This window comes from Simochromis diagramma, unplaced genomic scaffold, assembly GCF_900408965.1.
Source record: "Simochromis diagramma unplaced genomic scaffold, fSimDia1.1 OVJJ01000517.1, whole genome shotgun sequence".
In the NCBI taxonomy this organism is placed as follows: domain Eukaryota; kingdom Metazoa; phylum Chordata; class Actinopteri; order Cichliformes; family Cichlidae; genus Simochromis; species Simochromis diagramma.
In genome coordinates this window covers 1,351,283-1,373,503 of record NW_024387173.1, presented here as the reverse complement: position 1 = coordinate 1,373,503, position 22,221 = coordinate 1,351,283, and the positions used below count along the sequence as shown (strand labels likewise).

The window sequence follows — 22,221 nt, the reverse complement described above, 5'->3', positions numbered from 1 at the left end:
GTGGATGAGTCTTGGTAATTAGATCAAATATTTATTTATTTATTGTTGTTGTTGTTATTATTGTGCCGGAATTGAAGGAAGACGAGACGAAAATTACGATACGTAGCAAGGATAGGGCGTTTATTGCCTCCAGTTTTGCAAAGGGCGCGTCGTAAAGCCCCCTTTTTGTTTCTCAGCTGAAAGGACATAAACAAGCAAACCAAGCCCCTCTGCTTTATAATTTGTCTCAGCGTTAGCAGCCACGTTCTCCTCGCCTGTTACATTTGCTGGTCATCCTTGCATATTTATACAAGCACATGATGATAAGAAGACGTGTTTATTTTCTGGCCACACGCAAACATCAGCAGTCGAAACGGAAAGAATAATTCTAAAACCTCAGTTAAATTTATAGGGAAACTCTGGTCTACTCACCCCCCATCTACCCTCCCCATCTCTCGTTTCATTGTGAGTTAAACACTCTCTGTCGGGTTCCCTGATATTTTCACGCCTTCGCTTCCACTGCAACTCCACTTGAAGGAATCAGGGTGAGAAATAAGAACGATTCATTAATGACACACATAAACATAGCAGCACCGGTGCAGCCAACACTAACCTGTGCAAAACTCAAGTAAGGCATCGCTTTTTATTTTGGTTGGATAGAGGAGCGGTGTGTGCGCGCGCCCGTGTGTGTGTGTCCTCTTTTCTTGCTTTATATTCTTCACCTTCTTCATCCTGTTCTTCTCCTTCCCCCGTTTCTTCTCCCATCTTTTTTCCTTCTCTCATTACATTTTTATAATCACAGGCGCACAGAGGCTCCGTCAGACGGAAACTATCATCTATCAGTTTATAAGCGCGTGCGTGCGCAAAAAGAAAGGGGGAAATTGAAAAAAAAAGACTCCGCATGTGTTTGTGTGTGTGTGGTTTGCGCGTGGGCTGGTGCACACTTGTCTGTATGCCTAGAAAACCCAATGGGATGAAGAGCTGATAACAGATGCAAATTATCCTTGAAACACACACACATACACACACCCTGGCCCAGGAGGCGAGAGAAAGAGAGGGCGCGTGAGACACAGCCGGAGAGAGAGGGGGTGTGTGAGCGAGAGAGAGCGAGCGAGGGAGAGAGAGAGAGAGAGAGAAGGAGAAAAATATGAAACAACTCATTTGCAGGGGAGTAAATCACGGAAAAGCCGTTTGAGAGCGCGACAGGGCTTACAGCGCAAACACCGGAATTGTGATGCGCACGAGCCCTTCCTTATCCTCTTCTTCTCCTTCCTCTTATTTTTCTTCCTCTGGGCTGGAAATTCTATGGAATCACTGTGATTATTGTTATATTATTGTTGTTGTGGTGCTGGTTGTGGTTCTCACATTTCCGGCTGCCGTCACCGTTACTCACACCGCAACCGACTCGTCTGTTGCCGCCGTGAGGTGGAAAACACTACAACAACGGTCACTTACACCGGCGGCGGACTTGCCTCACTCTCCCTGCTCGCTATCTGTGTGTGTGTGTGTGTGTCTGCCTCAAACCGTACCACAGAAGCAGCAGAAAAAAAGAAAACAGTTGAAAGCCACTGGTCTCTTCCTTCACCCTCACTCTGACTCTGCCGAGCCGAACACAAATTAAAACAGAAAACAACACAAAAGATGAGTTCATATTTCGTCAACTCGCTCTTCTCCAAATATAAAAGCGGGGACTCGTTACGTCCGAACTACTACGAGTGCGGGTTCGCGCAGGACCTGGCTGGCAGCCGGCCCACCGTGGTGTACGGCCCGAGCTCCGGCGCCACCTTCCAGCACGCTCCGCAAATCCAGGACTTCTACCACCACAGCGCCTCGACGCTGCCCAGCAACCCATACCAGCAGAGCCCGTGCGCGGTCACATGCCACGGTGAACCGGGGAACTTCTACGGATACGACGCCTTGCAGCGGCAGACACTTTTCGGCGCCCAGGACGCGGATCTGGTTCAGTACAGCGACTGTAAACTGGGAGGCGCGCCCGGACTCGGGAGCGAGGACGCGGAGGGCACCGAGCAGAGTCCCTCGCCGACGCAACTCTTCCCTTGGATGAGGCCGCAAGGTGAGGAAATGGCGAGGCTAGTAAATTTTTTCTCTTCTTTTTTCCCCCTCCAAACCATAGAACTTCACTCCTACAAAGCAGTCTGCAGTAAGAGCAAAGCTGCTTGTCCTCCAGGAAACGAAGGCAGAAAATATAATCATACAGGGAGCAGGAAATAGTGGGGGAAAGTTGGAGAAGTTGTTCTGAAAGCAGCAATTTAGGGAGAACAATTAGAGGTTCCTGCGTTCAAAGTGGGGAAACAATAGCACGTTTATGGTTTTATTGGTAGCAGCAAAACATGTGTGAATGACTTTAGGGTTTAATTGCACCGTCCCAAACAGAGAGAGGAAAAGCCCCGGGATAAGAAGGGGGGTGATGGAAAATAGACAAGAAACGGGGAGAAATGGTGGTTGACGAGGGGGAACTGAACCTCAGTGCCTTCAGTTAGAACTAAACGCAGAAAATCTTAGTTTCAACCGACGGGAAGAAGATACCGAGATGTTGAAGGTAGTTGTTTCCAGCCTCACCGACACATTTTGGACATGCAGCTCTGACCCCGGTTAAACTTTTACTGGGCTTTGTTTTTTTTTCGGTTTACGACTTGCCTGTGGTGGGATTATTTGGCTACACGGTGGTCAGTTGTCTACAGAGCTCAGAGAATGCATGTGAGAACAGAGAGAGCATTTTTTGCCTTTGCACAACGTCTGTGGTTTCTAAATTCACAGACCTCGCGTAACACAATTATCCCCCAGCAGAAGTCCCTCGGATTCATATTTAATTCGCTTTTGTGTTTTGTGGTGCAAAAAGCCATTGATATATAGATGAGGCCGGATTGGTTCAACTCCTTCACATTATAAATCACGTAAGATGCATAAATGTGACTTTCTTTGAAATAACTGTTTTAAAGCAGAGCCGGGTTCTAATTTATAACGTAAAGCAGCACCACAGTCAGACCTAAAGACTTGTGCAAGTTGGCATTTTTGTTTTTTGTGCTTTGAAGGGAGAGAGTGAATGGACTGGCATGTATAGTAGCCTGTTTTGTCTGAGTCCATATCTCTCTCTCCTACTCTGTGTGTGAGTCTGTGTGTGTGTGTGCGCGCGCGCGCTTATTTTATGGCTTATGTTCTCGGCTGTATTTTCAAAGTAGGGCTGCAGACGCTGTTATGACCTGTGCTGAACTTTTGTGACTTCAAGCTTATGATCATAAAATTAAAAATAAATAAATAAAACAACAACTCAGATGTGTATTAATCTGAAGCTACCTTCTCTTCATCCTTACAGGATGCAGCTTTTTACCCAGCTGCTAAAGAACCTAGCAATAATAATAGCGGGCAATTCACATTTACGCACGATTTAGTAAAGCGTTTCCTACAACATTTCCGCCTCAGCGTTAGTGTAAATTCTGGTATTTTACATCTTAAAACGTTGTACTTGCTTGACTCCCGGCTTGCCATAACTGTGTGTGTAAAGTCACTTTACAAAAACAGAAACAAAATAAAATAATGATAAAATGGAGACGCACCTGAGACCGAGCGGACTGAGGGTAAAGTTTTAGGTTTTAGTCTCTTTACTCTTCTTCCCCTTCCATTTCATTCATTTCATTTCACACACACACACACACACACACACACACACACACACACACACACACACACACACACATATATATATATATATATATATATATATATATATATATATATATATATATATATATATATATATATATATATTCCAAAGGAGGGGTGTAATATCAGAGTTTGACTGTAAACTTGCGAACATGAGCCAGTTTTACGACTTCACCCCTGTGGTTGGAAGTCTTGATAAATGATTTCTCTGTACGACCTTAAACATGACACAAAGAGAACAGAAATGTGATTAGGCCAGCTAATAAATGTCTATGTGTAATGGTATTAGCTCCCGTTGGCCCAGCTTTCACTGGCATCTGCTGTCTCCTTCCTCAAATGTCATCTCCCGTACAGTTATTTAGTATTTGTTCCAGTGGCTTTGTAAAGGTTTCGCAGAAAACAACTAAATTTGTTTCATTACTGTAAGCTTATAACAACATTTCAACAATACAGCATGCCACAAAGGTAGCATATATTCTTAATGGAAAAAACACAAGCTAACATTTATATGAGAACGATAAGTAGAACTATTGTTCTACTTATCTTTCTCATATAGACACATCTTTCTCATATAGACACATATATTCTTCGAACACAGGCTGTACGTAAACGGCGAGGATTGAAGGTTCAGTTCCTCGTGGTGTTGCGTCGTAAGAAACTGTATAGCACGGCTACTGTCACACTCCTCTGACAACACACACAGAGGACCTCTAAACCGCTTACAACTTTTTGCATTTCCATGTCTAATCTTCTCCCGCGGCTTCTTCCCATATTGTGGACATGTAAACTTTGTGCCCTTTTTAAAAATTAGACCGCAACCTGTACTACTGTTTCGGTAAGATGTGTTCTTGATACAGTGCAGGAAATTTCAACATTTACATCCACCCCTAGTCACCCCTAGTGTCACCCTATATCAGAGTGATCGACTACATGAGACTATGCCCTCAAACTTTACTTAAACCGTTACATTTTAGCGTTGCGGAGAGATAGTTGTCTGCGTGTGAAATGGGGGCTGTAGACCCACAGTCCACTAGAAGTCCATTAGAGGCTTGACGACCCCCCGCCCCCAAAAAACAAAAACACCAAATATGAATTTTCTCGCTCTCTCATAAAACATTCTTATTAGTCCCATAGGTTTCAACGTGTTCCCAGATCGATGGTCTTCGAGCACGATTAGCGATAATCAATACAAAACTTGTAAAAGCTGAGTTTCCCTTCAGAGCAATAATTTGGACCCAGCCTTTTTTACTTCAAAGCTTTTATGGCCACTGGCATATTTTGTCCATGGCACGGCGCTCCCTTTTTATGACATAATAATAAAGGCGAAAGACAAACATGTTTATGGAAATATAATCACTTACACAAATGTCCTCTTTGTATAAACCGTGGAGATACTGCTGCCAGGCTGTCATGGTTAAATGTGTCGTTTTAATCGTCCACTTTACGCTGAAACAACTTGGAGTTTATTAACAGCCCCGAGATGTCATGTTGGATGCATTTTAGCTTAACCTTTAGACATTATTTCAATTTAAAACATCGCCCAGTTTGTTGAAAAATGTACCTTGCAAGGGTTTATATAAAATGATATGAATGCGCAGAAAAAAACCAAACCATATCAATAGACTACAGCACAATGCGGACCTGCATTTAGCAAATGTTTTGAGAAATAGTTCCTTCTTATTCCAAAATTTCATTGTGGGCATCTTTTAAAGTCCTTAGAAAAGACCTTTAGGCTCCTCTCAAATACGCTGAGTATTTTTCACGTTTGGAAAGCATTTACGATGCATTTATAGTACTAAATATTCATATGCACAAGGGGAAGTCTTCAGTTGATTTGTCTACATAAGAGACGTCTTAATTACTGCAGTAAAAGCGGCTGAGCGGTATAGAGTTTCAGTTTTTAGACTCGTGTTCAAAGAGCGCGTGCGTCCATTTTTACTGTGCTCTTGTAACTTCACGTACGGCTGTCACATAATTTCACAGCGCCTGTATTAAAACTGTTTTTTTTTCCTTTGGCACATGCGTATTTGATCCAGACTGCAAATTGTATAACACTGGACGATGTCTCGCTTTGTGAGTCGTGTTCATTTCTGTCTGTAAATGAGCCTACTGTAATTGGCACGAAAGCTAATTCCCCATCATTAGCAGAACAAAGAACTTGTTGGAGGAAAAGCGATGACCTGGGAGTGTACATGCCAGTAGACGCCTCCAACAAGGTGAGGTTTAGACGTACAAGGTGGCAATTTGTGTATAGTGTTGAAATTGTTATAAGAGCAATATGAAATATAGACATGCAAACATTATAAGTTAAAGGTCAACACGAAAGGAGCCATAGCGAGTAGACAAAAAGCACTGATTTAGATGGGAGAATTTAGCAACACTTTGGAAACTTATTTTCAGGCAAAGTCATCAAACGTTTTTTGTTTGCTTAAATTAAATTTCATCCACATCCACCACTCTTTTGTGTATTAAAATCAGAGGCGTTTCAAAATGACCGAGGGGACTTTGCTAACATCACGGTGCACTCACTACAATATTCGCAGTCAGTTGATATTGGTAAAGGTACAGTAATATGTCAGAAATAATGAGAGCATTACCAAATCCATAAGAAAAAGAAACACTCAAAAATATCACGAAGGCGAAGGTAAATTTTCACGAAAACCTGAAAGTTCTGAAGGTTTCCGCGCAAGTGCATTTGAGTGCGTGTGTGCGTGGTGTTAAGTTGATTATTAAACATGGAAGAATGAAGTTTTGTGTCTAACAATTTTCTCTCTTCACTCTCCCACCTTCCCCCAGTAGCTGCTGGCAGGAGGCGGGGCCGCCAAACCTACAGTCGCTACCAGACCCTGGAGCTGGAGAAGGAGTTCCTGTTCAACCCCTACCTGACCCGGAAACGCCGTATCGAGGTGTCGCACGCGCTGGCGCTGACGGAGAGGCAGGTGAAGATCTGGTTCCAGAATCGGAGGATGAAGTGGAAGAAGGAGAACAACAAGGACAAGTTCCCCAGTAGCAAGAGCGAACAGGAGGCAGTAGAGAGGGAGAGGAGGGAGAAGGAGCTGCGGGATGGCGTCAGCGGCGGAGGTGGCGGTGGTGCAGGAGGAGGAAGTGGAGAAGGAGGTGGTGGAGGAGGCTCAGTGGCAGGCACAGCGGGGTCACAGGCTTCTGTGAACGACGATTGCTGCGAGAAAAGCCACAAGCAAATGTAGGGGAGAAAGAAGATGGGGTAAATGGGGACAGGGTGGGTGTAAATGTTAGGCAGGATGGGGTGAGGGATGGGCTGTTTTTTCTTAACTGAGGCCACTGGACTCCCCTGCTGTCTCCACGATTCAATCGTTGGAAGGGAACGTGAGTTTCTAAAAATGGTGACTGGCTAACTAGATGGACTTGAGAGGAAAAAAACGTGACAATGAAGCAAGAAAACATAGTCTACACTAGTGTTTAAAATAAACTTAAAAAGAAGAAAAAAAAGATAGCTTTCTTTCTTTGTGGAACAATTATCGTGGAAACATTTCTATATTGTTAGAAGTTAATCATTAACAATTTTATCTTTGGCAGCTGTATAGTTTTTAAGTTAAAATGATGATGATGATGATGATGATGATGATGACGACGATGATAATGGTGCACTTTTTACTGTACTTTTCACTTCTATGTTGTTGTTATGGCAATGATTGATGATGATGGTGATGACGTAGCAATTAATGAAATTTCCAACAACATGAAACTGCCTATTTATGCCGTTTTAGTAGGTCGGGTCTCTTTTTTACACCCTCTAACTGTCGTTTTTCCCCTTTGTTTATTTGTTTGTTTTCTTGTTTTGTTTTGTTTTTTGATTGGTGGTGTTTGTCTTATGTTGTTTTCTCTTTGGGGAGGGGGGTTAAACGCATGCGCGCAGTGCAGATTCAAAAGCAAGAACATTTATAAGAATAAAAATGGGAAAATGTGATAAAAAGTCGAAGCTGAGGGTTCCTTTTATGTCTTCGTATAATCGTATAATCCCCGCCTTTCTTCTTTTGTGTGGCACTCTCCATCTTTTCCTGCATCCTTCCATCCTTTTCCTTTTTATCCCTCTTCACTCTATCACCACGCAGACTTGCCAGACCGCTCAGTTCACGAGGCCAAACATTTAGCCTTGACTCGGAAATCTCTTCTTAAAACAACAGACACCCACCCTCTTATACCCTCACAGTGACACACTCGCGCACAATCCTCATCCTTCCAAACATTACTTTATTTATGGCGTGCCACTCCACCTGCATTTACATTATTAGAGACCTCTAAAGTTATCATTACACCGTCTTCCATCATCATCACGGTGATACTTCAGATCCGATTGTTTCCATATGGGAAGCTCAAATTCAGGGAGCATGCGCTTGTCCGCATTCCCCTAAACTGTAGCGTATCCTTGAAGTCTGGGTTTGAATGCTATCAAATCACTGAATATTTGGCTGGTCGGGTTTTCAGGCGTTGGCTGGAAGACAGATTCAGAGTAAAGCTTTAATAGGAAGACAAATAGGCTTCGAATAATTGCACAAATCTAACAGGCTTTGACATATTGAGGCAAAGTGGACCACATGTGCAGTTTCCACAATAAAAGTACATGCACTAATGTATACCTAAATGTTCGAAATATTTCATTCTGTTTGTCATTTTTAGTTTTAAAGTAATGAACCACAGTTAAGAAGCCTGTACTTGAAAATATAATTTCAGAGTACACATTTACAGACTGCACTTGTTCATTTCACTAGCTGGGCTTATGTCCTCAGTTTAGGTTTGACAGCGTTTAAGTAGATAAAGGCGAACGGCTCAAACATGAATTAAGCTGCGGTTTGGAGAAGGCCTTGGAGGGCACCCGTGGCGGCTCCCGGGCCTGGCAGATACTCATGTACTAATGAGAAGTGAAGACGTGAAAGAATTGAAAAAGGGGAGGGAGAGTGGGGCACCAAAACGAGAACGAACGGCTTGTGGAACTGGGATAATGATGTGGTCCCGCTTCTGAAATTCAGATATTTTATGTCCAATAATATTTTACCAACAGGAGATAGAGACACACTGTAAAGGAGGGATGTGGCAGTTGTAGTTGTCAAAATATAAATGTTTTGGGGCACACTGGACAACATTTCCAAGGAGTTTTTTTTTTATCAGATCTGATTGGTGAGCTAAGTAATCATGACTGATATATTTCTGATTTGATAAGCACTTTAAGTATGATCAAAGCATACTATTAAAATATCTAATCTCGGCGGGGGGTTCCTGATGTTAAACAACTGCCCATGCAAACGTCATAGCCATGCTTTGCGATCTTGTCCTGCTATATGAACAGTTAAAACCGAGACAGATGCCACCTTTTTTCAGAGGTTGAAGCGTACTACATCCGATTATGTCTGACTAGTCACCAAAAACAAATCTTCTTTTTCTCAATCCTCAAACTCTCCCTCGTTCTTCCAGTTCATAACTCTTATTTAGACTCAACGCGCAGATTTGATCCTGATTGAATTGAATGCTGCGTGGAAATTGAACATCTAAGGACGTAGCAGAGCACCTGCACGCTAGGTGAGTTTCTCTGAATCTACGAGGGCGCAGGATTCATTAAAGCTGAATTCACGAGTAAAGGTGATTTATGAAACGGCCTAGAGAGGTGCGCTTTGTGTTCTTCGGTGAATTTGTATAAGATCAAGACTCGGTATGCTTGTTCTTGAAACCATATCCATTACTCGTTAACTTTTGTTTGCCTGCTTTAAAGCTGGAGTATTTTTAAGAAGCGTGATACGGTATGAGCAATATTAACCCGTAATTTTTTTATATATATTAGTGGAGAGATTTCATCTTTCACCGTGGGCTCACAGAATTATTTTCAAAGTGACACCTTTGGACTGCTTCCATTAAACGTTCTCTCTTGTTTGCATTACATCCTCGTCTATCACTCTGCCTGTACTGACCAGACAGCCGCGGTCCACTGCAGGCACACAACAGCTCGTCTGTTCTGCTCTCTGCATGTGTGGTCCCCTCAAACCATGAGCCGGGACAAGACACTGAGTCTGCTCGGCTGCTTCGCATACGTTCCAATTAAACCAGTGTTCTTCTTCTAATAGTGTCCTCTGCTGTTTGTTTGAAGCCCATTTCAAGTATGGCAGTTAATGATTTAACTTTGAGTTGAATATTTATCAGATTTCAGTCTTCTTGGTTTCTAGGTGATTGGTGAACATTCTGAGTTCCCCCGACTTTTTTGTATAATGCTGTACATGTTGTAGGAGTCACTCCCTGTGATCCCTTTATGATTTTGCATCCGGAGGGAAACCCCGTCCGCCATTGGACATCTTCACATCACATGGACCCTCCGTCACGTGTTCTTGGAGGCAATGGGAGGTGGGGGATGAGAAATACAGGGTGGGGTGATTGTGTGTGTGTGTAAAACTATAGACAGTAATACCCCACCAATAATTCACTGTCGCTCCTAAAAAGATCGACATTCAACCACCCAGGCCCACAAATCACCGGAGCCAAATTATGAGTTCGCTGGACTTCGCCAACGCGCTGTTTACCAAACACCAACAATCCACAATGAGCTGTGGACTGCTTTCAGCGGACACTTCAACTTCTCACTGTCCGTCTTCCTCTCCTTTTCCCGCCGTGTCTTCTTCGTGCGCCTTTGTGTCCAGAGGATATCGCCACCATTATGCATCCAGTGAGAGAGGCAGCAGCAGAGTCCAGTTTCCTCCCTCTTCTTCTTCTCCTCCCTCTTCCTCTTCTCCTTTATCATTTGGGTCTTCTCTTTCGGGACTAAACGGGAGCATTGGGGGTGTTGAGCCTACAGAAATATGCTCAGCAGGAGGTTATAACTCACTGGGAGTTCGGCCGCTGAGGTTCCCCGCAGAGCTGTTCCCACTCAATCGGACTAAGTTATGCTCGCTGGCTCCGAGGCTTCCTGAGCCGACCTCCAGGAGGCAGAGCAGCCCCGATCAAAGAAGGCTAAACCATGAGAGACTGCGTATTTACCCCTGGATGAAAAGCTCAGGTGAGGAGAGATGGGGATAGAAAGTTATGAGAGGTGATGAGGCGCCCTCCCCTCTCGTCAGCTGGGAACACAGGGAGGTGAACTAAGAAAGAAAGCTGTGTGTGTGTGTGTCCTTGTTCGTTAAACGGTCTTTAAACTGTTGGCCCGGTTGCGCAGCGGCCACTGTGGGTTGATGAACTATGCCTGTCAGGGTCTTTTTGCAACTATTTTACAGCACCCCTACCCACTCTGCAGTTCTTTTATGGCTCTGCCATAATGCCATAAAACCAGAATTTAAGACTTTATGAATATTCATGAGGTGATATTGTGTTTAAAAGGGGGGCAGGGTGGAGCTTTATTCTGACTGTTTGAAAATGAAGAAAAATAGTTTTCACCTGGCCGTCACGAGTGGAATCATCACAGTCAGTGTTTGGCTCAGCTCACCTCATCCTTATGTTTCACTGTCTGCACAAACCAGTCCGCTGAAAGCCCATTGTGCTATTGTACTGTCACACAATAAGCTAACCACTATAAACACTATAAACTAGCAGATCTTTGAATGCTTGCTCTTTTCCACCGACTGATCTGGCATGCCGACATCGAGCTGTATGCAAAATGGATACTGAGTCTCGAACTACAACAAAGATACAATGTTTTGTTTTTATAACTGGTAAAATTGAACATGTGATACAATATGGGATGTAGGTTAGGAATACTGTTGCGTAAAACCTCCGTAAAAGCGCTGAAGATATCTTTGCCCCCCACAGTAAACAGTCACGTGGAATCATATAGGAGAGAAGTGAAAAATGTTAAAGCTTGCCTTGCCTCGCAGGTGAGAACCTGAAGGTTCTTCCTGCGCTTTTAAGTGGCACTATTATAAAGATGTATGGTCAAAGCTGTCATAAAAGGAAATCTTATAACCAAGTATTTGTTAAATAATTAATGTACACTTACTCTGTGCTTTACTTTATGTTTTTACGATAAGAAAAAAGCAAAGACAAGTTTCGTGTGTAGGGGACCCAGGTTTCACTATTATTTATTGTCACCATACAGTCCTCCTGTCCCACAGCCCCCGTGTGGGTGCTTATCTCACTGACAGGATAACAAAAAATTTGAAGTGTCTTTCATTTCAAAAGCTCCATAATGTATAAACATTAAACTGACATTCGTATTGTAAAGAATGAAGAAATTATTTTGGAGTTTCACGTTTTCAGGCAGAAAAGTGACAACAACATGTGTCATATAGAATTATAAAAACTTAGTAATGGACAAATAAAATACTAGCCCACATATTGTGGCCTACAAATATAATTAGAATAATTTACCAAGACTAATTAAAAATCTTTTAAAAAAAGGAATGGTGGGAAATCACAGGCAGGTACTGCAGAGGCACTGCAAAATCCGTATTGTTGTTATTCCTAGTCTTCTCTATTTTTATTTAATGTGTATTGAGAGACCGAGTGTTCTGAGGTCGAATCAGCCAATCAATTTATAGATGTTGATTTAGATCCAGGCATCCGAAGATGACTGGACAGAGAAGACCCGGATGTTCCCGTTGATAGTGTTGATTAAGGAGACTGCTGGCCTCTCTCTTCGACTGTGTATGTGCGCACAAGCACACCAACAGACTTCTTTTTAATTACTTCGTTTTGGTTTCCCGTGTGTGTGTTTGCACCAGAGAGAGAGTAAGCAACAGCAAATCCCCTTGTTGTTGGCACTGACTGCCAGAGAATTCCAAATCTGGCTCAAGCAAATCACTGCTGAGCAGAAAATATTACCAGCGAAAATGGATTTCACTCTCACTTTCACACACACACACACACACACACACACACACACACACACACACACACACACACACACACACACACACACACACACACAAACTAGCAAAACACGTCTAGGTGCTGACAGTTACACATACTGATCTGTGGCACAAACCCAGAGGAGACTGCAGACACTGAGATACTCGACAATATTCTTGGTGAGCCTTTAAATGCAGGTAATCGACTTTCTCTTTAAGGACAATGAGAGCAATGTGTATGTAGGCATATATGTAAACAAATATGAGTTTATGTTTGTAATTACTCTCCTTCAATCATTATTAATTATTGATATGGACTGTGAGTTAAGGGGGAAAAATACCATATAACGTGTATACGTGAAACAGGAGAAAACAGTGAGATATCCACTGACATGAATAAGAATAAACAGATAAACACATGAACCAGCCAGTTATTACAATGTCCTCACATACAAATAGCAGCTGCAAGGATGGAAGTAACTGGAAGTATTTTTTTAATTAAATGTATTGATTACATTCATAAATACATTCCCTAAAATGTGTATTTAATAATTACATCTAAAAAGGTGGAAAAACAAATAACCGTGGACAGGAAATAAACATCAGAACATCATATTCTATTTTAGCATTTGAATGTGACAAGGTTGGTGTCTGTGTGTGTAAGAGAGAGAGAAGAGAAAGAAAGAAAGAACAACAAACCAAAAAAAAAAAAAAAGAAATTGAGGGCTTTTGGCTGAGTGAGCTGACATTCACAGTGGTGCAGTGTTGTCTCACAACAAGATGTCCCTGCGCTTGAATCTCCTCTAGGGACATTCGCCGTGATGTGTACTCTCTGTGTCTTTCTCTTCAGATACTCTTTCATACTAAAACAGTGCATGGCATTATGCCATTTTAAACCGACCACAGGTGTGTGTGATCATGAATTGTTATATGTTATTTGTCTGTGTTACCTTGTCACAGATTAGCAGTATTTCCAAGCTATATCCGTCTTCTTGCCCTGTGAGACCTGGAAATCGAATAAGTGGAAGGAAATGGATGGAGTCAAGATTCTTTTACAAGCTCATAGACTGATTTTTACCCAAAAGATTTTATTTCCTAATTATATATAATTAGGAAATGAAATCACATCATGCATAATCACACACACACATACACACACACACACACACACACACACACACACACACACACACACACACACACACACACACACACCTACCTTTCGTAAGTATGTATTTAATTTTTGCTTTTTGGTGAAATTTATATACACAGAAAGGAATGATGGCAAATCACAGGCAGGCACTGCAAATCCTTTATTGTAATTTCTTAAATTTTGGTTTTGATATAGATTTTATGATTGCACATCTGTGATATATGATTCTTGTATAGTGACAAGTACAACAGACAAAGATTCATGAGCTGTGCTTCCATGTCATACAGTCAATGTCATTTAGGCAGAATAAGAACACCTTCATCAGAAGGCCAGACATTCTGATTAAAAAAAAACTAACCTTTAATAGATTTTATCTATATATATTCACTAAAAGTATTTCATTGTCTTGAATGGTATTCAAGCTACAGCTGGAAACTTTATTGGGTTCACCTACAATTCACATAGCAGAAGAAAACGTTTAGTCAATACAACTTTTATTTATTTTTTGTATGATCATTTTGGAAGAGGTAGTTTTACTGTCAATATAAAGCGCCTTGAGGCGACTGTTGTGATTTGGCGCTATATAAATAAAATTGAATTGAATTGAATAGTTTGTTTTGAAGCTGTACAGAACACATTACAATAAGGGGACTAGATTTGTCTAAAGGTTTTTCACAAAAATTATATTTTCAGTACATATAAATACTCAGTCATTCCTAATGATAAATATATATTTGCCCCATTAATGATGTCTTTATAGACAATGATGTTGATACAGATTGTGATCCGTCCATCATGTGTAAATATTTTACAGGAATCATGTAAAATACCTTCTCGGTTGCTATACCTAGATTTTCACTGGGTACACCTAAAAATGTCGTTCACTGTGATCCCAATTGAAAATCGTCCAGTACACAATAGATTTCCACTGATCTCTAAATGTCATAGGTGCAATACAAGAAGCTTTCTTTTACTGAGATGTGCAGAGGAAATGCGCTTGGACGTTTTTGTGGCCGGCAAATGACCTTTGAGATTTAAAAATGTGACCTAGTTTTTTTTTAACCTTCAGGCGACGTGTGACCTCATAAACACAGGAGGTCAATGTAGTTTCACTGATTCATGCATTTTTCACAAGAAGAGGCTTTTTTCTTTAGTTTTCAATTGAATTAACAGTTCTCTACCAACATTGCCATGTGCACGTGTCCGTTTACACTGACTGTATTAATTAGTTAAAAAATACACATCAGTAATCACAGTCAGACTGATTATGCCCGTTTTTCTAAATTCTTTCATTATTTTTGTAGGTGAAAAGGATAGAAGTATATCTCAGACAGGCAGAAGCTGAAACTACGCGTTTCCCCATCATTTAGAAGTTTTTCGGGTTTGCCAGAAAGTGGAGTCGAAAACTAACCGACGAGTCAACAAGCGTTTTTTAACCTACATCATATTTCCTAATCTTTCGAGTAGGAAGATTTTGTTTTGAAAGAGAATGTGCTTTCTTCTGTCCAGGCTCTGACAGACGAAGAGGCCGACAGACGTACACACGGCATCAAACGCTCGAGCTGGAGAAGGAGTTCCACTTCAACCGGTACCTAACGCGTAAACGGCGGATAGAGGTCGCGCACGCGCTCGGCCTCACAGAGAGACAGATCAAGATCTGGTTCCAAAATCGGAGGATGAAGTGGAAAAAGGAGAACATTGTGACGAAGAGCGGCGCCCCCACAGCAGTGAGTCGAGAAGAAGAGGAGGCGGTCGATGAGGAGGACTGATGTGTGACCATAGATTTTAAGAGATAAGAAAAAATGTACCAGAATTTACAGGATAGGACCATTTTCAACACAGAACTCTTCTGTTACAATTCAAGAATCCTAGACTCCTTCGTGTTATTGCCTCAAGTGATTTGCGGCAGAAAGGCACGAGATGGTTGTTGATGCAATGAATGAAACAGCAGCACTTGTGACTTCTGTGGATTCGTGTTAGTAATATCTATTCCATGTGCAATTATGTATGTATACATTTTTATGTTTGAAAAAGTCTGAGCCCATAAATCAAAATCCAAGAGCTATACCTACCTAGCCTTTTGTTTCTGTTATTATTGTTCTTATTATCACTTCAAAGCGAAAGTAGGCAATCCCCTCCTCAATATTTTGATTTGTCCCCTCAATATTTAGCGGAAGAGGTTAATTTATATCCCCCCCCACCCCACCCCGCGCCCCATATATTAATGCTACTAATAGATTAAACAGTAAGATTTATTTTTTTTAATGACTCAGCAGGTATTCTGCTTAATGGGAAAACTGATCTACGGTAGGAAGAATTGTCCGCGAGCAGTACTGCATTATACTCCTGTTTGTTTTGTGTTATTTAGTGTCTGAAAGTTCTGTTTTACCTTATAAGACGTTGTTACCATAAATATATGAAGATAGACAGAGACATTTCATATGAAACATTCATGTGGTAAGGTGCTCCAACAAATTTCGTTGCAGCAGAAGGCTGATTTTTATTTTAAATGATCGCGTTTTTAAAATAAAATTAAAATTAATCGACTGTTTGCACCAGTGCTTCCTTACTTAGTTGCTCATATACAGTTTATGTTAGTCAGTGGCGTGCACAGACATTTTGGGGGGCAAGTGCTCCAGGGGGAAAAAAGGGCACTTTTTGCATATGTGGAAAACCTTTTCTTTTTATAATAAAAAAATCGCACAGGTTAAATGCAATTTGACTTTTATTTTCTCCTTTCTCAGCCTCTCTTTCCATTATGCTTGCTGAAATTAGTAAATAAATAGACCAAAATGTATGAGAACGAATAAGACTGACTGTGGTCATTACAAGAACAGGGCAGAATGGTCGTTTTCACAGGCAATTGGGAACTGCCTATTTTTCCTTTAGCAAATTAATGTGTTAATGTTGCCAATATGTTACACCAAAAAAAATTAACATGTCTAACCAGTGCTTCTCAAAACTTTTAACATGCACCACCCCCAACACCGTACCCTTCAAACTACCAATAACAACGTCACTGTTCTGTCACAATCAGGTCACAACACAGTGCGTAAATGTCTGCGAGCATCGCTGAGTCAGTAACAACCAGTTAGGCTAAAGACTGCATCTTTAGACAGTTGGACGGTGTTCTAACTTTCTCACAGGAGACACCTACTAAAGACAGTCAAAGACATTAATTTCAATCTTACCAAAGTAGGACAGTAGTTGACGTTAGTTATGGAAAGGCTAATCCACAAAAACGGAGAAACGTCCATAATTCTATTATTCATAATCATGTCAAGGTTTTAGGTTTTTCTGCAGTTCCATCTCTAAAAAGTGTGATGTCTTCCCGTCACTGACTTCAGTTTGAAAACTTTGTATTTATTCACAGATTTCCGTGAGATCATCCTAAAATTTGTAACGAAAAATGGGCTCAAAAGAGCCCTCTGCCTAACGGCATGTAGCCTATAGCATAACGTGATATTTTCAATAGTGTATGCAAAAAGGTCGGAATTGATGGAGAGTGGGGTTGCCTAAATGGTTTAGGTTACATTTTAAATGTGTCGTTTTTTTGTTTATCCATATGGATGGATGGAGGGGGCAAGCTGGCAAAGTTTGTCATGTGCAGTTTCTGACAGGCTACTTCACAACAAAACAATTGCAGGTTGGTCTTAGAGGGCAAACAGAATAATTTCACTCGATTCATGGGTTACCTGACTGGTTGGGAAGGGAAAGAGCTGCCGTGTTGTCTGCCGTGGCTCCCAGTCGCTATAGTTAGCCTACTATTCCTACTCCAAGTAGTCCTATGTCATGCCGCTGCTACACGCCTCACAACAAATGAACTGCAAGCGTGTTCACGTGACACGGTGACAGTGAAAAAGCGACAGGGTTCGGGTGTCTTTGAAGAAGGGGCACAAATCAAGCCATTATTTTCACACCTTTTTAAATCGCGCAGCTTTAAAAAAAAAAAAATCACCTCTTTCAAAAGGGCACTTTTTTGGACTGAGGGCAAAAGGGCAAGTGCTTCAGCACCACCTCGTCTCTATCTGTGCACGCCAGTGATGTTAGTGCATATATATATATATATATATATATATATATATATATATATATATATATATATATATATATATATATATATATATATATATAAGGAACACGAGAAGCTGGAGAAATACCAAGGGCTCAGAGAAGAGCTCGAGAGGATGTGGAGGGTGAAGGTAACGGTGGTCCCCGTGGTAATCGGAGCACTAGGTGCGGTGACTCCCAAGCTAGGCGAGTGGCTCCAGCAGATCCCCGGAATAACAACGGAGATCTCTGTCCAGAAGAGCGCAGTCCTGGGAACAGCTAAGATACTGCGCAGGACCCTAAAGCTCCCAGGCCTCTGGTAGAGGACCCGAGCTTGAAGGATAAACCGCCCGCAGGGGCGTGCTGGGTGTGTGTATATATATATATATATATATATATATATATATATATATATATATATATATATATATATATATATATATCTCAGTGTGTGTGTGTTACTGAGTAATTTTATATACTGAAAACATAATTTTAGTGACAAATATTTATACAAATGAAGACTGAATATAATATTTTCCCCTAAACTTAATTTTTAACAGTCGCTTATTTTGAAAGATGTGCTTATAATTGATGCTAGCACAGTATTCTTCGAGCCCTGTAAAACTAAAGGATGGAATTATAATGTAATAAAATACAAGATTTGGTATCTAGTGGGATCAAATATTTGTACAAAACTCAGTTGTTTTGTTTGTTTGCTTGATTTTAAAACAAACAACCAAACATTATTGACTATACATCGATCTATAACATCAATAAAGGCTAACGCTTTTTATTCATCACCATTTCAATATTTAAAAATCTTTTTTATGTTACTAAAGAAAAGGGTGTTATTTACAAAAACGTGCTTCAATAATCCAAGTCCTTTAGCATCAGCAGAAAATCTTTGTTACTTAAGATAAGAAAAAAAACGGACTTTCTTGTGTTGTTGTTACATCCATTGTTCTTCGGCCAAAAATATCAAGTGTGCGCCTTTAGTATCACCAGACATTTCAAGGAGTGTTCGTCTTAAAAAGCCACCCAGTATCATAACATGAGTGTGTGTGTGTGTGTGTGTGGGGGGGGGGGGGGGGGGGGGGGGGGATTGCATCCATGAAGAGGCCAAAAACTCCAATAAAGGCATCAGACAAGACGAATAAAGCAGATGGGAGGGAGGATGGACTAGTTCTTCGTCCTGCTCTATCTGCTCTATGCAGTTGTTTTGTTTTCAGTTAAAATTTAACTCGAGCTATTCAGATAGAGGAAGCATCGGATCCTCTTCTCCTGCTAACCAGACAGTGTGCTGGTTTGGAAAGGTCACACATGGGTCAGTGAGGGTTTAAAAGCAAATCTGAAATCTGCCAAACGTCGAGCCTGTAAATAGGACGCATCATACAGAGGATGACAGCGATAAATGCAGACTAACTTGACAAACAACACAGAAAACACTAATTCTGCTAATATTGGCGCTTTTTATCATATGTGATGTGGTTCCAGTCTGCTGTCAAAGCAAATTCGCTTATAAGCTGGGTTTTAATATCAACGAAACCTAATTTAAACGTTTGAAAGGTCTTATATTCTTTGAAGAGATCTTCTTGTAGTAGATGGGGGAATGGTTCGTCATACTGCAGCAATTTAGACTGCAACCTCTTTAAGATTCAGGAAGCGTTGGATTTGGACTTCTTTGTGGGAGAACAAGACCTGCATTACCAAATAAAATGATGCGTTCAAAGACTTTACGTCAGGTGTAGTCCAGACACTCGTCGTTGAAATGAAGCTCTGATGTGCTTGAACATTTCCGATTTCTAACTGTATATCTGTAAAAACATTAATATACTTTCGCTGCAGTTTCTGGCTATCCTCGGTTTCGGGCCTGCAGGTTTTAAATGGTGACGCCTTGCCGCATTGCGAAACCACTTTTACTCACAACGTTTCAAGCCGGGACAGGTACTACACTCCACTGCTGTTTTTTTTTTTTTTTTGTTGTTGTTTGTCTAGGGATCTCTCATTTAACTGATTTTCACTTATACATTTCCACAGTAGGCTACGATACACTGCGTTCAATCCCTTGTGTCATAACACTTTAAACGCAAAGAATGACGTTTAAACTAATTCATTAATGATTAAAAAATGTCGCATAGGCGGCTTCAAAAGGTGAGAAATTTCTGTTGATTCAGCTAATTCATATTTCAGCACCAGGGACGCAGACTTTACGTTCGTGCACTTTCACAAAAGAAAACTTGTCTGTGTTTTGACACCAGGTCTTACAACAGCAGAACACTGAGTATTGGTGTTGTACTAAAAAAAATCTCAAATGCAGTATGGAAACAGAAACTTGTTTGCTCCAAATTATTCCTCCTACCTTGTCTTTATATAGCTACATCTGGTTTCTGAAACATTTTGGGTCTAAATATTGTCACGTGTCGTTAATGAAAATATGATGCAAATATGCCAGTGAAGATAATAAGGAAGCTCTGTCTAATTATCTAAAACGAACAAAAATCAAATAAATATAAAGCATGACATGAAAAATCCACAATAACGCGTGGCAAAATTCTTCACGCTCTCCAGTGCTTTGAAAGCTTTTAGCTTGCTTTTTAAGAAGCGGTCGAAGAAGAAAATGGCGGCCTGGAGAATGAAATAAGAGAAGGAGCAGCTCGGTTCTAACAACACTCCATGAAGAAATGCAATAAATTCTTTGTTGTTTTATGAAAATTTACAACTTTGTGATACAAGTTTATGAGTGACCGCGCGCGGGGATTGGCCGACGGGCGGGTCATGTGGACGCGCTTAACGTGAACATGAACTTTTTATGATTTCCCAAGTGGCTATATTGCTGCAGCACTCCGCTCCGGCCCGAGCTGCCGCCTGTCCTTCCCTGCTCCTGCAAGGCTCCACTCGGAGTCCGGCCACCGCCAGGAAATGAACACCCGGCTGTAATTAAACGGGCGAGTTAATGAGAATATTTGTTGTGACTGTGGAAACCGGCACGGCGAGACGCCGACAACAAGCCGCCCCTCCCCCTCCTGCTTCTTCTCTTCCTGCTTCGCTATGGCTTCTTGCTCCGTCTGGTCTCGTGCCGCTGCTGTCTATTCCAAATTGGCGGATCTGGATGAGGACAGTTCCGCTGTGATGAGACAAAGAAGGGGCGAGCAGTGGGACCCAACCCGGAGAAAGCATGCCCTCATGATTTACATTTTTAATTTCAATTTGATTTGTAACTTGTCACTGCAAGGATGATGAAGACTACGGTGGTGGTTTGACGCCTGGGTGACAGCAGTCCCCCATCCCCATTTCCTGCACTTCCTCAACATTACATCCACCTAATTACCACCCAGTGCAGGGCTGTCTCGTGCCATTCCAGAGTGCCTGACTTGTTCGAACGCAAGGAAGTGACCGGCAGGTGTGTGGGCTCGTGACGGATTATCAACAAACGGTAAGAGCCGTCCACGCACGTTTAACGCAACCCTGCATGATGCGCATTGTTAAAGGAGCAGAGAAAATGAGTCAGTGCAGCTTTTCTCAATTCTGCAGCATCTAGTTGATTCATTTGTTTTTTGTTTTGTTTTGTTTGTTTTTTCTAAACGAAGCGTTGCTCCGCCATTTCAGAATAAACGGTTTCCTAGCTGGATCTATACAGATATATTGGTTAGTTTAAATAGTGGTATTAGCTGTCGAGGAGCCATCTATTGCTCGAAACTCGGCTGTTTGAGAACTGAAAGATTAGCTTCCAGCTTTTCCTCCAAAAGCTGCGCATTGTGTTTGCAGGAAGGGGGCAAATGTGCACATGAAAAAGACTGGCTTTGATCTGATGGCTTTGGCAGAATTTGAAGTCCCTCATTTACTATGACTTTTAAAGATAAAAGCAACAGTTTTCTGTTTTGGGGGTTTGCATCTGGTTGCAGGTGAATTGAAATGAGCTTCTGGGGTTTTTGTCAGTGTTTTACTTCCAGCGTGTAGGTTTTTCTGTTTCGATTTTTTTTTCATTAGATTGACAGCGCGAGTCTGTGTGTGTGTGTGTGTGTGTGTGTGTGTGTGTGTGTGTGTGTGTGTGTGTGTGTGTGTGTGTGTGTGTGAGTGTGTGAGTGTGAGTGTGTGTGTGTGTGTGTGTGTGAGAGAGAGAGAGAGAGAGAGAGAGAGAGAGATAGTTTACAAGCACAGGAATGTCTGTCTGTCTCACTTTTATGACTTTGGTTCCCTTCTCATTTCCTCCCTGGAGCAGACGTTTTTTTTTCTTTCCCTGCAATCACAACCCCACAGTCACAAACACATCTGTAGGTGTCATCTCCTTGGTCTCCAATTTGTTGCCGTCTCAAATATCAAAAAGCCAGACTTTTCATCTCAGAGCACACACACACACACACACACACACACACACACACACACACACACACACACTTGATCACAAGGACAAAAAAAGAAGATTTAATTTTTATCTTTACCCTTGTCTGACAAATCATTATCACCCAATGTTTAAAGCTTATATGGTTTTTCTTATTGTAACATGTTATTTACTAACGCTCATATGTGCTCATATGTAACCTTGATATTCCTCCTCATACA

General features: G+C 41.4%; 3 protein-coding genes across 5 annotated transcripts in view; all 3 read left to right on the top strand.

The window, feature by feature from the left end:
• Positions 1 to 1,105: 1,105 nt before the first annotated feature.
• On the top strand, positions 1,106 to 8,248 carry hoxb8a (homeobox B8a). Of its 2 annotated transcripts, none has more exons than XM_040049276.1 (2): positions 1,106 to 2,053; positions 6,457 to 8,248. In XM_040049276.1, the coding sequence occupies exons 1-2, from the start codon at positions 1,621 to 1,623 to the stop codon at positions 6,864 to 6,866; spliced, it is 843 nt and encodes a 280-aa protein (XP_039905210.1). In that variant the 5' UTR covers positions 1,106 to 1,620; the 3' UTR covers positions 6,867 to 8,248. The 2 variants fall into 2 exon arrangements, with proteins under 2 accessions (XP_039905210.1, XP_039905211.1); XM_040049277.1 differs by having other exon boundaries at positions 1,107 to 2,053; positions 6,460 to 8,248.
• Positions 8,249 to 8,355: 107 nt separating this feature from the next.
• Positions 8,356 to 16,303, top strand: hoxb7a (homeobox B7a). The gene is made up of 2 exons (XM_040049279.1): positions 8,356 to 10,675; positions 15,121 to 16,303. Exons 1-2 carry the CDS (start codon positions 10,168 to 10,170, stop codon positions 15,378 to 15,380), a joined length of 768 nt encoding a protein of 255 aa, XP_039905213.1. The 5' UTR covers positions 8,356 to 10,167; the 3' UTR covers positions 15,381 to 16,303.
• Positions 16,304 to 20,468: 4,165 nt separating this feature from the next.
• The window catches only part of hoxb3a (homeobox B3a), a 78,982-nt gene continuing 77,229 nt past the window's right edge, over positions 20,469 to 22,221 (top strand). For both annotated transcript variants that reach the window (XM_040049266.1, XM_040049258.1), the window contains exon 1: positions 20,469 to 21,094. The gene's annotated coding sequence lies outside the window, so the exon portion shown is untranslated. The remainder of the gene's footprint in view (positions 21,095 to 22,221) is intronic.